This window comes from Artibeus jamaicensis, unplaced genomic scaffold (assembly GCF_021234435.1).
Source record: "Artibeus jamaicensis isolate MK-2021 breed Jamaican fruit bat unplaced genomic scaffold, CSHL_Jam_final contig_3188, whole genome shotgun sequence".
Taxonomy (NCBI): Eukaryota; Metazoa; Chordata; class Mammalia; order Chiroptera; family Phyllostomidae; genus Artibeus; species Artibeus jamaicensis.
In genome coordinates, this window is record NW_026521745.1 from 444,416 (window position 1) to 461,869 (window position 17,454).

The following is a 17,454-nucleotide window of genomic DNA, read 5'->3' on the forward strand; positions in this document are numbered from 1 at the left end:
CTGGCAGGTCAGTCTGGGGGACCCAGCCAGAGTTGGGGGCAGATGGCTAGAGCAGAAGTGAGCGCACATACGTGCATGGTAAGAGGTGGGGAGAGAAGAGACCCAAGACACTGTAAAAAGGAAGGGAAAGAGTGCAGCTCCCTAAAATGGACCTTGCCCTCCTAACTGCAAGCCACCAATAAGATTAAGCCATCAATAAGCCATTTAATAAGATTATTAAAACCACACACTTACTGAGGGACCAATGAAGCTGCAAAGTAATTCTTAGAGCTGTAAGGTGAACAGCCTCACATAATTTTTAAAAACTACCCAAAATATTTAAAGATTTAACACCTGAAAATCAGAACAGCCAGGTAGTACCAATTCCAATTCTATGTGAGGTGATAACCACAAAGCTGATAAAAGTTAATTATTCTAGCCAAGAATCACAGCTGATCACTAACATCAATTCCAAGCCCTTCACTCTGAAGGCACAGACAGTTCCCAAAAGGTGGGAACCTTTTTGGAAGACTGAAAGGTGTACAAGTCAGTTAGGCTCCCGAGAATGATTCAATCAAAAACAATCATTCTCAAATTTGTTCAGCTGACAGTCACATGATATACTGAGGTATAGCAACATCAATAATTGTTATGTCAGAGATCATTTCATATTTTATTCAAACATTCCTACTATCGCTACTAGTTGTCAAAGATTTATTACAAATGGAAGAAATGTGCCCTAGCTGGTATGGTTCAATGGACTGAGTGCTGCTGGCCTGTGAACCAAAAGGCCACTGGTTTGATTCCTGGTCCAGGCACATGTCTTTGTTGTGGGCCAGGTCCCCAGTAGGGGGCTTGTGAGAGGCAACTAATCGATGTTTCTGTAGCACCTCTATGTTTCTTCCTTCTCTTTCTCCCTCCCTTCCTCTCTCTCTAAAAAAATTTTTTCAAATGGAGGAAATGTTCAATAGAAGGGAAATAGCTAAGCATAGTGTGACATATCAGCTTATAATATTTTACACCATTAAAATGATGATTATTAACTCTACAGCAACATGGAAACAGGATCAAATGAAAAAGTGAACTATGCTACATCTACAATATATACACATATGAAAAGGACTAGAGAAAACAGGAACAAATAAGAACTGCTTTTTGTTACATTGTAGGTGCCCATTACATAGCTGTAATAGTATCTATATTATACAAAATACAAATTAAATATTTACAAATGCAAATAGTAGGCACACTTACCACAGTGGGATTGCCACTACTGATCAACTGGCTGACTTCATGGAAAATGCTCTTGCAGTCAATTGACTTATCAAGTGAACCTCGTTTTACAATTACTGCTACTGCTAAGAGAATCTGTTCCCGAACATACTTTTGGAGGCTGTAAAACATAAAGATCAAAGTGAAAACCATTACATAAAAACACTACAAAGTTTCTCAATGTGCCTAAAATTCCTAATAACCCCACTTACATCTGAGTGGAGTACAGCCTGCCCGTTATGCACAGACACCAAAGCCAGAGGGACCCAGATGCAAATCCCCACTCTATCTACTGGATATATGACCCTGGGTGAGACAGTTAACACTCAGTCTCAGTTTTCTCATCTGTGGAATGGGAACAACCATAGCAAGGTTGTTACAAGATTTAAATGTTCTCAAAACTATGCCCAGTGCACACTAAGCACTATGTAAGGGTTAGCTGCTTCAGGCAGTGTTTGACAGATATAAAGTCAGCCCACTAAGAGCCAGATTGAAATTCTATCAGTTAACAGAGAAATTATGACCTAATATCCACCTCCAACCAGTAGTATAAAAGTTAATTATTCTAGCCAAGAATCACAGCTGATCACTAACATCAATTCCAAGCCCTTCACTCTGAAGGCACAAACAGTTCCCAAAAGGTGGGAACTGTTCCCTTAAATGTAGAAAGGCAACATGCTAGCCATCTAAGACCCAACATTATAGAAATATTCAAATTCTAAAAAAATCTTTTTAAAACTCTCATCTCTGAGTTCTGTTCCTCGATGTGGAGGCATTCTATAAAGTCCATTACACCACAATGGCATAAATAACTGACTTTTAACAACTGTTTCCTAAAGGTAAGGATCAGAAAACATAACCTTAAACTTTACAATCCAGCCTCTAGAATGCATAAGAATACAACAACCATGTGTCCTTGGAATAAAACACAAATTCCTTTTTAATTTTTCAATTACAGTTGACACTCAATATTACTGACATTACTAATATTATATTAGTTTCAGGTGTACAGCATAGTGGTTAAATAATTATATAATTTACAAAGTGATCCCCCAGATAATTCAAGTACTCACTTGGCACCACACAGTTATTGCAATATTACAGATTACATTCCCTAAGCAGTACTTTACATCCCCTGTTTTGTAACTACTAAGCTGTATTTCTTCATTTCTTCCCCTTTTCAGCAGCCCCCAAACCCCCTCCCATGTGGCAACCCTCAGTTTGTTGTCTGTGTCTATGAGTTTGTTACCGTTTTGTATGTTCGCTTATTTGGCTCTTTAGATTCCACATATAGGTGAAATCACATGGTATTTGTTTTTCTCTGACTTGTTTCACTTAGCATAATGCCCTCTAGTCTATCCATGCTCTTGCAAAAAAAAAAAAAAAAATCCAAATTCTTTCACAATGATTTATAAGCAGTGTGACCCAGCCCAACTTGGGACACTCCCAGATTACCTGCTGTCCGGCATAATTAGTAATAGTGTGTTCTTTTACTCTGAAAAGCATCCCCAGTTTTGGACATAAATGATATGGTAACCCACTCCTAACTAAGGTCCTTCATGGCTGGGTACCTGCCCCCCTCTCTGATCTCACCCCTTCCACACACAGTCAAAACTGCAGATGTACTAAACTTCCTTTAGCTCCTGGCACAAGTTTCACGCACTTCCAGGCCTCTTAAATGCTTTGCTCTCTGCACAGACCATGATGCCATTTGGTCCAGGCAGCATCCCTGAACAGTACCCCTACACCTGGGCTGGTCATCCCTAAGGAGGACTATCTCACACCTCTCTGTTATAATACAAAGCATCTGTTACCACGGGTTTTAACACCCTCTCCCAGATCAGATGCCATGTTAGGCCTGCTACTGTTGTCCCGAGGTGAAGTACACTGCCTGCCACATAACAGGCATTTGTTAGAAACTTATGCAAATAAAGGAACACATGTCCCTGTGTCTAGATTGAAATGGAAAACCTTCAAAGCACTGACCTAAAGCATTTAAGCAAAAAAATAGAGAGATCCTATTATGGGCAAGAATATGAGATGACCAAAGGAAAATTTTTTTAAAGATTTTACTTTTAGAGAGAGCGGAAGGGAGGAAGAGAGAGAGGGAGGAAAACATCAATGTGTGGCTGCCTCTCATGTGCCCTGCACTGGGGACCTGACCCACAACCCAGGCATGTGCACTGACTGGGAATCGAATGAGTGACTCGTTGGTTTGCAGGCTGGCACTCAAACCATTGAGCCACACCAGCTAGGAATGACCAAAGGGAATTTTTGTACTTTTGGGGGAACACAATAGTTTCAAATATGCTCACTGACTACTACTAGAAAATGCACATAAAGCTGAATATCATTATTAGGAATGTACATAAAGCTAGCTGTAAATATCTATTGACAAGAATTATAAATTACTAGGAAAACAATAAGAGCTAACATTTACTGGGTGCTTATGATATACAAGACTTTTATTAAATTAACTGTACAAAACTTAATACATATAATCTTCGTAACAATCTTTTTTAAAGATTTTACTTATTTATCTTTAGAGGGGAAAGGAAGGAGAGAGGGAGAGAAATATCAATGTATAGTTGCCTCTCATGCATCCCCCGCTGGGAAAGGCCTGCAACCCAAAAATGTGCCCTGACTGGGAATCGAACCACGATCTTTTGGTTTGTAGGCCCACGCTCAATCCACTGAGCTAAAGCCAGGCATAACAATATTTTCAGTAAAGTATTATCCACTCTATTCAATAATCAGAAATATGCAAAGAGGTGAAATAATTTGCCCAAGGTCACAAATTTAAAATTGGAGGAGTGGGAGTCCTTTTCTCAACCATTATTCCATAACTGTCTCTTTTAAAAAGTGTACCTGCATTTTACGGTATGCAAATTTTACCTTAATTAGGAGGAAAAATAAAGGAAAAAACTCTGCACAAAATGGTAGCGTTCTATATAACCTACAGTATTCAATCCACACAGTATACCAAAAACTATAACTTGACTCTAATCCACCCTGTAGGGCATCCTACTAGATAAAAATGTATGTCATGAAAGACCAAAAAAAGGCAGATTATTCTAGATTCAAGAGACTACAGAGACCAAACAAAAATAGTATTATTCTGTTAAAAACAGAGTAAAATAAACCAATCCCCTCTCTTCCCCTATATGTACATCCATTCACTCATCTACAGAATACATTATCCATTAAACCTGAAATGCTAACAAGCTAAACAAACCTTGGTTTTTTACTCACATGCATCAACTTCTAGAATCTAGAAGTGAAGTAGTCAGCACTTAAATGATTGCTAAAGTCATGCCAGTAATTATGATTAAATGTTACAAACTCAGACATTGCTAGTGAACAGTCAGTAGGAAGGAAGGTATAACAGTATGCTCTAAATTCTTTTTAAAGTTTTATGCATATTTATCAACATTCCAACATCCCTCATTACTAACATTTCTAATTATGTAATATTCTCTTCACTGAACTTGGAAATGACCATGTATGCAAAAAGTACCCAATGTACAAACAGCACATAGAGACTGTACCACCTCTTCTTAAAAGAAAGCTTAGTATTTAAGGGACTTAAAAGAAGTAGTAAATGAAACTCCCCCACAAAAGTGGTGTGGCTGATACTTGTCCTTATATTAAAAAAAATCATAAAGCAATAAATGTGTACAATGTTGTAAAATGTTTAAGCACTACAATGTGTATAACATGAAGACATTCACCTTCACCCTGTCTCTTAAACCTGAGCTCCTCTCCAAAGAAACTATTAAAAAATTTAGTCGTTTTTCCTTCTATAACCTTTTTATATAACATGCGTTTCTATACATATACTTGATTCCTCCCCTCACCCGTCTAGATACTCACCTGTTTTATAATACTTACCAACTGCCAAAAAAAAAAACCCAAAAAAAAACCCGAATAAGTACACTGGCTTTTGAACTGAGTCCAAAATGCAACACAAAACCCAACATCCAGCACAATCTTTACAAAGAAACAAACATAGTATCATAAGCTCAATTAAAAAGCATTATTTTCTTGGAGTGGTGAACACACAATATACAGATGATGTATTATAGAATTGTACACGTGAAACCTATATAATTTTATTAAGCAATGTCACCCCAATAGACTTAATTTTTTAAAAATATTATTTCATTAAGAAAACAAGCTACAATCACATGTACGCGCTTTTAAAACATAAGCCCCACACACTGCTTAACCGTAACGTCTATCATTAAAAAAATAAAGCCAAAGGGAAAAGCTCCAAAAGGATAAGCTTCACACGAGAGTTTCTGCAGAACCTCCTCTGTGTACTTACTTGGGCCTCTGTAAGACATAGGTTAAAAGGAATGTTCGCAGGGACTCGATGCTTCCCTTTTCCAGGAGAATCCACTCTCGGACCACTGCCTCCATAATGGCCGTGGCTGCTTGAAAGAGGACATAGTCCACCTTGCTTGTCTCTGAGGACAGAATTAGACACTTTCTGTAAATAGCAGCTCATCTTCCCTAGAACATGTTGCATTTATTAATTTTAAAACAGAACTTTTCAGACAAGGAATAAGATGGTTACCTGTTCTTTTTTTTAATCCAGTGACCTTGCTCTAGCACCACAAAGAGGTTAGTTCCTCTCAGAAGACACCTCAGGCAGGTGGCAGCTAATCCCCGATCACAATTTTCACAAACTTTCCTCACCTCTCTTCAACTGTTACTTCCAAAGCATGAAGAACTAAAAAATAACACAGCTTTAAAAAAAATAAAATAAAAATATAAAGCAATCAGAAAACTTCCTAAGAGATTCTCACCCTCTGCAAAACAGAACTTGGTATCTGCAAAATACTTTAATAAAGTAGTCTTTGAACATTACTATCTGTGATGAGTCACACTGTTAAAATATTACAATTTAAGTAATAAAGCTTTCAGCAGGATGACTCATCTCCAATAGAAAGTTCATAAATAAATATAATTATATTTTTCAAAATGTTAAAAAAAATCACATTTACACAAGGTGAGAAGTTCTTGTGAATTTTCTGATTGCAATACTGATCAAACTGAGTAAAATCCCAAAGCTACACTTAGAAAGATCCAGCCTTAGCTAGCAAGTGATAGTATCTGAACTAAAAACGAAATCCAGAGCAGAACAAAATAGAAAATTAACATACCTAAAAAATCTTTTATATTAATTTTCTATTTTCTTTTATTCACCAACACAACTCCAGTCAGTTTCCAAACAGCATTATCAAAAGGGAGAAACAGTCAAAATAAAGTCAAGGAAAAGTGGAAATTTTCTGAAGCTCTAAAAATAACCATTGTGTGAAATCCATGAGAAGTCTATGATTAGACTGCATGTTATTTGCCCAGCTCACTGGACACGAGTATCTGAAAGCCATGAGAGATTCAGTTGAGGCAGAGACCAGCACCTTCAAGAAATTACCAGAAGAGCATGAAGATACAGTCAGGTGCACCCTTTTCTCTCTTATTCAGGGTTGAGTCATTTAAAAATCTTACAAGTGATCTTGATACAATTAGCCATAAAAGTGTGAGTGAAAAAGTATACCCTACATAAATCCCTATTACATTACACTACTACATAGGGACATAGGAATTTTGAAAATACCAAATAAGAGGAACCAATTTGGATTTTCTTTTTTAATGTTTAATTATTCCATACTATCTTTATATGAATTCTAATTGTGATATTAAGACCCACAAAAATTTAGAGACCTTAAAATATAATCAATAAATAAAGCAACAGATTCAAAAATGTAAACTTATAATGAAAAGATGTATTTAAAGTTCCAGGAGAAAAACAAGTAAGTATTTTATTCAAAGAGGATTTGAAACACAAACCAGCTAAATCTACTTAGATACCTTAGGGAGAAATACAGTACTGCTTCATAAAGGTAACTCAAATAATCTCTTATTATAAACCTTTTTGAAACAAAAGGATGTTTTCTGCATATCTTCATATTCCAGTAAAAATATTAAGAATAAGAAACCTGAAATCCTGAACCATGGGTTTTAACATGGAAGCAAAAATCTCAAGAAGTCATATAGAATTTTAGAAATAGAACTCCAAAGCTCATCTAGTTCCATTCCTACATTTTACAGCATTTAACAGTTAAAGGAAATGAAGCACCAAGAGATAAAGAAGGAAATCCAAGGTCACATGGCTGGTGTGTTCCTTAAGCAATACTGATTTACCCATAACTGCACATGGCAATGAAGGTAAGACCAAACAAGCACTTTCTGATCTTCAAGAACAATGGAACATGCTTTCTCCTAACTTTTGTGCTGGAGGGACAACTACAAAATGTGAATGATGTTCAAAGTTTTCAGGATAACTTTTTTCCTGTTTGGTATTGAATGAAGATCTCTACGTTATTACCCCCACAAGATGCTCTCTAAGAGTAAAGGAATCTAGAAAAAAGAAAGCCAAAGCCCAGATTTTAAAGAAGGAAATTTTCCTACCCTAGTCAATTACCCTTTCCCATGAAAATTGTTATTAGCCTTCACACACCATACTCACCCCTAACACAAATGTGCAAAAGCTGCTTGCAGGACCATTGGCCACCAATCAACAGGACCCAGAATACATGAAGCTTACTCCTCTCTGCTAGAGAGACACTGGAAATAGCCACATCTTCACAAGGAACTCCCATTCACCTAGAATGTCTAATGCTTTTAGAATGGCTTTCCACTGACAAGGGCTTTGTCTACATGACCAATTATTTTAGGACACTGATTTCCTACCACTGTAACTTTTATAATAATTATGTATTTTTTTTTATCGTCAGCCATCTGAAACTAGACAGAGCCATGAAGACAAAAGTTCAAACTGAAGTAAATGTAAGAGAGAAAACATACACACTGCAGTCTAATCAGAAAATATTAAAAAAAAAAAAAGAAAGAAAGAAAAACCTAGTAGTCAAGGCCAGATGTCAGTGATGACAGTTACCTCCCTGGCCTTAAAACACAGGCGATGTAAGCCTCCAAGTCTACTTAATGATAAGCACACATGTACACTAACCTACAATAAGTCTCCTGTTCCATTTTGTTTTATTTTTGGCTACTTCTGAGATAACAAATGAAAGAAATCCATTTCTCCCTGAGAGAAGGACAAAAGAATGCCACTAAGCTAGCTCCAGAAGTGCTGAACCAGTCCCTCACTGTCTGGGAGTAAAATAGTTCTTTAACAAGAAGAGAATGCAGACTTTTTAAAGGTACATTTCATCTTACAAATCTAGAAAACTCCTAAGTGCCAAAGATGTCTGATAGTGCTCTTCTGACACAATGCACAAGCATGCAACATGCACATGTAGACATGTGTGCACACACAGAGAAGAGCAAAAAAATGAAAACAAAAGGATAAGACAAGGAAATGAGGGAAAATGAGAAATATAATGAAACACAAGTGAGAAGGGGAAAGGAAGAATTTTAAGAGGCTGAGAAAGGGAAGCATCAAGGAGAAAGTCTCCCCCTCATCAAACTCTATCACCCAGACATTCTGCAAACACAATATACAATCCCTACACAAGAATGTGAAAATTCTGAATTGCGACTGACTGCCACTTGCATGAGAAGTCTTCTTAGAGGAATTAACCCTTCTGTGCTGGTGGCAACGGAGGACGGAGTTAAAGATATTCTGTGAAGTTCAGATGTAACATTAATGTAACACAGGGCTTGGCAGTACATTAATGACTGTAATACGTGCACTTGGGCTTTTAAATAGTTTATGTCTCAAAACCCAAACTGATTTTAGAAGCTTGACTGGAACTGGCAATACTATTCTTTAGAAATTTTTATCCGAAAAACAAGTTTTCCAAAACAAAGCAACAATACTTCATAAATACACATACTCGAAAAAGAGTGGTATAAACAAATACACTCTAATAAAATACTTATAACTTAGATCAACTACTTCCCACCTAGTACAGAATGACAACTGAATTACAACAGAAAGTAAGATGAACATGATGGAACCTAACTAATGCAGTTACAGTACCTGCCGTGAAAACCATTCATGGATTAGTTCAGGTGCCAGTTTAACACAATGATTTTCTAAATCCATTAATGCTGAGCAATTTCCAGGCAGTAAGAATGAAGTAAGTCTCCCTTAAATTCTTAAGGCTGATGTTTAGTTTTGCTTCTTTTAATTTAATGCTGAGTTAAATAGTCTCCACAGGCATAAAATAAATTTTCTTAGTGTCAGAAACAAATTCAACACTCAAAAAAAAATTTCAATGACCTCTACCTCCTGAGTGGGAAAGAGCCACCTTCCCTACCACTGCTAGCTCCTTGCAAAGAAAAAAAATAGGATTTTTTAAAGTTTGTCATATTTTTAAAGTCATTTGAAATGAGGTAATGGGGTCATGACATTTATCAACTTTTCTATGTTGTTACTACATATGCACCTCACAACTCAAAACAGCTGAATCTACGATGGAACACGACATCACTGTTCCCACTGCACCAGTGAGAACAAGCTCAGAGAAGGTAACTCCTCAAGGTGACCACATGCTGACGACAGCACTGGAGCTGGGACCTCCCAGTGTCTGAACCAGAGCTTCTCCACCTCAATTAATCTAACGACTCTCATTTATAATCCCATATAAAATTAAGCATTTTCAACATGTAACTTTCATTAGGCCAATTTCAATCTGGAAAACAGAGTACAGGTGGCTAACAAGTCAAAGCACAAGATGAAAGGTCAGATATTTTAGTTCCTAATACTCCTAAGCAACTCTGTGGTCATGAATAACTCAGCATTTCAGCGTCTTAAATATGTGTGACAAAAACTGGCTCCAATTTAAAAAAAAAAAGCACTAAGGTTATAAAATATCTAAGAGGCAGAAGATTATATGTGTGTGTGTATAAAAGAAAATAACCATCTAGGGAAAGAGATCATTTCTATACATATATCAGATATAAGGTATCATAAAATTCTTTTATAAGAATAAAACTCAATACTGCATTTTAAGATATGCAGTGATATACAGTGATAACCTACACAAAACTGACTAATATTCACTAAGCAAGCTGAGTACAAACTACATGGTTAAAAAAAATTAAATTGTAGAAAACTCCAAAAACAATTTAAATTTTAAAATGTTGGGATAATATATAGTACACTTCCAATAATAAATGATTATCACGATTGAAAAAATATTAGATTTTCCCCCCACTCTTAACAGCCTTCACATTATGGTCAATAATAAAACAAATTATTAAACACTATATCTAGAGGAGAAAAATCCAAAGATAAAAGTTTTTCTTTCTGGCTATATGGGATATCTTTATCCCATAAAGCCACTTCAGTAGAATGATTATTAATGAAAAATTATAACTGTATAACCTTGCTTATTTTAAGAGGAATTTAAAATTATCTAAACATTCAAGACAGAAAAACTAGAAGTGATTATGCAAAAATATTTTTAAAGTGAATACTTACCCAAAATATGCTTACAAACTGCAAATGGTGATTTGGATTTCCTAAATGATAAGAATATGTGCTCTGCATGCTGGCGTTGCTCGCTGTTGACCATGGAAGGTGGTGCCTTGACAGTTAAAGAGAAACAAAAACAGAGCAAACGTGTTCAATAAGAATGCTTCAACAACAGCAATCCTTCTACTTACAATAAGAAAATACGTTCACTTTTAGGGGGCAACAGAGGCACAAATTCTTTTTTTTCTTTTTAGGAACTATTAATATGAAACTTCATAACCAGTATTTAAAATACAGTTTCGGGAAAAAGGAAGAAATTCCTGGCAAGGTTTCATTCAGAATCCTTTCAAGTTGCCTACATTTTAGAAAGATACCTATCTAACACGCTTTCATATTTTTTAAAAACATAGCTAATTTACTGCCTTTTATTCCAAAATATATCACTCTATCTAGCTTGACCAAATTCAAATAATTCGAAATTCTTCAAAACTGGTGTAAATCCAAAGTCACTTTCCTATCCTAGTCTGCCCCTGCCTTTCTGTTTTTATAAGTGGTTACTCTTGCCTTCTGAATGACTGAACAAAACTTTTACATCTTCTCTTCCAAAATAAAAGTAACAAGCTGACTGATACTTAAGTTGAGACTACAGCAGCAAAGATCTCACTTTATTTTTCTTTTAATTTGATTTATTTATTTTAAGAGAGAGGAGAGGAAGAGAAATATCCACGTACAAGAGATAAATCAATTAGTTGCCTCTCATACGCCCCCAACCAGGGTCCTGGCCGGCAACCCAAGTGTGTGCCCTGACTGGGAATCAAACCAGCGACCTTTCAGTTTGAAGGCCAGCACTCACTCCACTGAGCCACACCAGCCAGGGCCAAAGGTCTCACTTAAATTGTTTTTTTTTTCTTTTTACACAGGGAATGGCTTGAGTCAGTTTTATTTTCCTTAACTTTAAATATGTATATAATTATACCACCTTTGGAAAGATATCTTTGGAATATTCTCTAAGCACTTTCTACTTCCTGCAGGTCTCTTTTTCCTAGGTTATAGCCACTAACTTAACTTAGCTCACAGCACTTTGCAGAGCCAGCGTTTGCTTGGGGGAAGTTGGTACTGAGGGTTCCCAACAGCTTTCCAGTCTTTCTGTGTGTACTAGTCTCACATACAGTTGAAACCTCAGGATTCTCCCTCAGCCTTCTGTCTTCCTTCATGGTACTAAAAGAACCTCCTTCCACTGTCCTGTCTCCAGGACCCTCTGCAAGAACTATTCGGCATGGTACATCTATGTTCTGCAAGAACTATTCGGCATGGTACATCAGTTCCTCCTCAAAGGATGATTTTCTTTCATCAGAAACCTAGAATCCACCTATCCCGACTTCTCTGGAAGTCTGTATCCAGAGTCACTAGCCCAGGAGAAGGCTTGAGCTTCTCTTCTGCTAACCTCCTCCTCTTATGGCCTCCCCCGCCCCTTATATTTTACAAGCTTATGCCAGTTTGTATGTGGTCAGCCCATAAGTAGAAAACCAGAAAAGAATTTCTGGACTTTAGCCCACCAATTTATCTGGTTTTGAATAACCTATTGAGAGCTAAAACTGGCACCTGTTGCCCCAAGCCTTCAGGGTAGTCTAATGGGGCAGAATGTGCTACCATCTAAATATTGGGGAACTGAGTGGAATGTGAGTAAGGTTTATGTCACTGACTAGAACTTTTAAGGGTGGGGTGGAAGTAAACTACTTTTTTGGCCATGATCAAATCTCACCCTTCTTTTTTAAAAAATTAAATAATGGATCAAAATTGACAATTTAAGCCCTGCCTTCAAAATGAAATTTTTAGCACTGTTTAGCAAAAACAATAAAAACTCAAGTTTTTTTAACCATCCAAAAACACAGAAGTATTATCATGTAATTCTACCTCAAATTTTTAAAATTACCATTAAATCTGAAAAATGAGGAATTAGTAAAGTCTGGAATTTACAGAACTCCTATCTGAATAATAAATTAATTGGCCAGAAAACTAGGCGTACCTTAACAAAACAGCTTCTGAAGTCTGCCCAGGTTTTTAAATCCCATTTTTTTCCAATAATCTTTGTTCTCAAGATAATATCCTCGGAACCAGACCAACCTAACTATACAGTCCCATTATAATGGTTTGGGTGTCTTTGACCCATCTGAAAAGGAGAAGAGACTGCTTGTAAAGCCTACCCATTAAAATATTACAATTCTCAATTTGGGAGGGGATGGAGAGGGCAGATGGTAGGAAAATAAACCTTTGTTATTGTAACTAGTATAAAGTAGGGAAATCATAATTTCAACTGTATTAAAAGAATCTGGAAGACAAAAAACATTCTGCAACCAAGTACATTATATCCATATTCATTATAAACTATATCGATTATGCAACATTAGTCATTACAATTTCAACTAAAATAGGAAGGAAGGGAGGGAGGGAGGGAGGGAGGGGGGGGAAGGAAAGACTAACTTTGATGCTTTGGCCTAAAGGAATTCTTATAATTATTTAAAGCCAGTTCCCACTACTATTCTTAAGGATATATCACCCTCTACAGCTCTCTAGGTAAAAATGCAAACATTTCTAATACAGCATTGTATCAAATTCTTTAACACCTTCTTAAAAGGCCTTATTAATAACATATTGTGAACAGCTAGCTGCTACATATACGGTTGTCCTTTCATTTGCAAAATTCTTCACTGCCACCACCTTCCCCAATTTAACACACTGAGTTTGTGTTCTCTCAAGGATTCCATCGTGCGTATTTGCTGACTATACCCTAAAAACTCAGCACATTACTAAGCACTACCTACCACACTACACTGCTGTGAATACAAATCAACTATGGGTTACCCAGAGAATTTCTGAGTTATATATTCTATTTTTTCCTCATCACTTTTGAAAAGCAGCACTACATGCACATAATTTTGCAAATCAATATGCTAGTCAGTCTACAAACAAAAATAGTTCCTAAAGCTAATTTGTCTTTGGACACCCTGATATCCACACACTTAATAAAGCACAGGTTTGAATATAATTTTAATACAACAAAAAGTGATATTCCATTTATAAAATATCAGACTCCTTAAACAGTGAAGTATAATCTAAAAGGTAGATAGAAAGGATTTCACTAACCATCACAACAATCCTATGAAGTAGATACTATTATTATCCCCATTTTACAGATGAGAAAACTTGTACCAGCTGAAAACACGTATACTGACAGCTGTTGATGCATTCACTAAAGACTTTAAATTAATGGTAAGAATTTACTGGATTTTCAGTTACCTTAAACCTTTGGAACTTAACCATTGCTCTTATCTAAATGTAAATCCCATAACACAAAATGATACTGTTACTTTTTAAAAACATTTTATTTATTCATTTTTACACAGGGGAAAGTAGAGAAAGAAGGAAAATAACATCAACATGTGCCCCAACTGGGGACCTGACTGGCAACCCAGGCATGTGCCTTGACTGGGAATCAACCTGGTAACCCTTTGCTTCACAGGCCAGCACTCAATCCACAGAGCCACACCACCCTATGTGATACTTTATTACTTTCTGAATGAGTGGGCCTTCCATTCCCAATGGTATCAGTGACTAGATACATTGAACAACTCTTCTGCTAAAATCAAATAAAAATGGTGAAATAGTTCCAAAAAAATTTTTAATGTATTTTGATTATGCCATTAGTTGTTCTATTTCCCCCCTTCATTCCCCTCCACCCTGCACACCCCCTGCACCATTCCCCCCCTTTAGTTTATGACCACATGTCTCAAGTTCTTTAGATTCTATATTTCCCCTACTATTCTTGCCCTCCCCCCTATCTATTTCCTCCCCATCGTCTATGCTACTTATTTTCTGTACCTTCTCCCCCTTTCTTCTTCTCCCACTCCCCTGTTGCTAACCCTCCATGTGATCTGCATTTCTATGGTTCTGCTTCTGATCTAGCTGTCCTCTTAGTTTGCTTTTGTTTTAGGTGTGGTTGTTAATAACTGTGAGTTTGCTGTCCTTTCACTGTTCATCTTTTTTATCTTCTTTTTCTTAGATAAGTCCCTTTAACATTTCATATCATAAGGGCTTGGTGATGAGGAACTCCTTGAATTTGATCTTATATGAGAAGCACTTTATCTGTCCTTCCATTTTAAATGAAAGTTTTGCTGGATAGAGCAATCTTGGTTGTAGGTCTTTAGATTTCATGACTTGGAATACCTCTTTCCAGCCCCTTCTTGCCTGTAAGGTCTCTTTTGAGAAATCTGCTGACAGTCTAATGGGAACTCCTTTGTAGGTGACTATCCCCTTATCTCTTGCTGCTTCTAGGATTCTCTCCTTCATTTTAATTTTGGCTAATATAATTATGATGTGCCTTGGTGTGTTCCTTCTTGGGTCCAACTTCTTTGGGACTCTCTGAGCTTCCTGGATTTCCTGGAAGTCTATTTCCTTTGCCAGATTGGGGAAGTTCTCCTTTATTATTTGTTCAAGTAAGTGTTCCATTTGTGGCTGTTCCTCTTCCCCTCTGGTACCCCTATAATTTGGATGTTGGAACATTAAAGATGTCCTGAAGGTTCTAAGCCTCTCCTCATTTTGTGAATTCTTGTTTCTTCATTCTTTTCTGTTTAGTCATTTTTTTTCTCCTTCTGGTCCACTCCTTTGATTTGAGTCCCAGTTTCCTTTCCATTACTATTGCTTTCCTGTGCATTTCTCTTCATTTCAATTAGTTTAGCCTTCATATGTTCCTCTAATTTGTGACTAAAATGGACCAGTTCTGTGAGCATCCTGATCACCAGTGTTTTGAACTGTGCATCTGATAGGTTGGCTATTTCTTGGTCGCTTAGAGTTATGGTCTCTGGGGCTCTGAGTTGTTCTTGAGCCATGTTTTGATCTGTTATGTATGAGGAACAGAGCCTTAGGTGTTCACCAGGGTAGGGCCACCCAGGTCGCTGGTTTGTGATGCTGTATGTGGGGGTGGGGTCAGAGAGGGACAATGGTGGTCCCCTCTGCCGCTTTCTGCCACTGGGGCCTGCGCAGTCTGCCTCACTGGTCACTCCTTCACCAGTTTATCTGCATGGAAATGTATGACCGCAGTCAGCCCTCAGTGGGTCCACCTGCTTCTCCACACCTGGGATCCACCCACAGCAGTTGGCGCACCTGGGTCGCATGCCCAGGTGGGTCCAGTGGGTCTTTCCTGCCCGACCCCACTCTGCTGCTGGCTCTGACCCTCTTACTGGTTTGGCTGAAGGGTTCGTTGTTGTCAAGACTTCCGTATAGTTCAATTTTCTGTGGTTTGGCTGTGTTTTTGTTGCTAAAACTTTGTTGTTTTTAAACTTGGTTGTGTGAGAAGGCACAGTTCTTCCATCTATGCCTCCATCTTGGCGGAAGTCTCCAAAAAATTTTAATGTATTGCTGAACTTACAAGAAATTAAGGAATCCTCAGAAGCTAAAAAGGAACCAAAGCAGGGATGCAAACATGAAAGCAAGCACACATGCATGCATTCACCCTAAAGATGATCGACCCCAAATGACCTTGAGTTTGCATTGTGATAGCTGCCCAAAGTACAGAAGACTGGCGATAGAGCAGGACCCTCCTAAGGTGGGGCTCTAACAGGACATTTCTCCACACAAAGCTGGGATCTTCAGTAGAAGAGTGAACTAACTATTTTTAAAAAGTGGTGAAATCATTACTCAAAAATTATTTCATTATCCAATATTTGGTGACAAGAACCTTAACTAACTTGTTTTGCTAAAAGGGTATGTGACACATATTGTGCACTCTTTTATGATGTCTGAAAAATTTTCCTGATATAGTTCATAAGGGCACAAGTAGTAAAGGTAGGTATACAAATGAAGGTGATGAAAGAAATTTCATTGTCTTGACCATTCTATTTGGCATTTATAAATCCAAAATGAGAATTACTTATAATTATAAAGCAAAGAACATGGCCAATTTCTCTTTATCACTCTGGTACCATCAACGTTTTCTTTTCAAAAGTACTGTTTTGATGACTCTAAACCAAGGGGAAAAAATCAGAATAGTAAAAAAGAAGCAGCCCTGGCTGGTGTCACTCAGTGGATTGAGCACTGTCCTGAGAACCAAAGGGTCGCCAGTTCAATTCCAAGTCAGGGCACATGCCTGGGTTGCAGGACAGGTCCCCAGTAGTGGGTGTGTGAGAGGCAACAACACAGTGGTGTTTCTTTCCCTCTCTTTCTCCTTCCCTTCCACTTTCTAAAACTAAATAAATAAAATATTTCTTTAAAAAAAAAAAGAATCAGTATTCATTCTGACAGTGGAAGTGCAACCAGTAGAAGTAATGATGGGACCTATGAGGATTATATGAAATCTGTAATCAGTTTACGAACCACAAGAAGAATGCAGAGACATGCAACCATACTGTAGACATGTGCTGCCCACTATGGTAGCCAGTCCCCATATGTGGCCACTTAAATTAAGTTAAATTAAAAATTTAGGAGACTTCTGGCCAAGCCTCCTCACACAACCAAAAGAAGGACAACAACAAATTTCAAAACAAAAAACAACCAGAACTGACAGAAAATAGAACTGAATTGGAAGTCCAACAACCAAAGAGTTGAAGAAGATACATTCTTCCCGACCAGTAGGAGGGACAGAGACAGGCAGCTGGGCCGGAGCAAGCAAGGCGGCAGCTGGAGGACCAGGGCAGGCGAGAAAGTGGCTGGCGGACCCAGCAAGCTGGCTGCTGGTGGACCTGGCAAGGCACTGGATT

General features: G+C 37.6%; 1 protein-coding gene across 3 annotated transcripts in view; it reads right to left on the reverse strand.

The window, feature by feature from the left end:
• The window catches only part of XPO4 (exportin 4), a 110,008-nt gene that overhangs the window by 82,810 nt on the left and 9,744 nt on the right, over positions 1–17,454 (reverse strand). The window contains exons 1-4 of one of the 3 annotated variants that reach the window (XM_053663499.1): positions 10,709–10,795; positions 5,831–5,986; positions 5,579–5,720; positions 1,234–1,372 (exon numbers count right to left, since the gene is read on the reverse strand). In XM_053663499.1, the coding sequence (XP_053519474.1) occupies positions 1,234–1,372; positions 5,579–5,673 (234 nt within the window). In that variant the 5' untranslated portion in view covers positions 5,674–5,720; positions 5,831–5,986; positions 10,709–10,795. Of the gene's footprint in view, positions 1–1,233; positions 1,373–5,578; positions 5,721–5,830; positions 6,003–10,708; positions 10,815–17,454 lie in introns of those variants that run through there. The other 2 variants (XM_053663500.1, XM_053663498.1) reach the window with 2 other exon arrangements.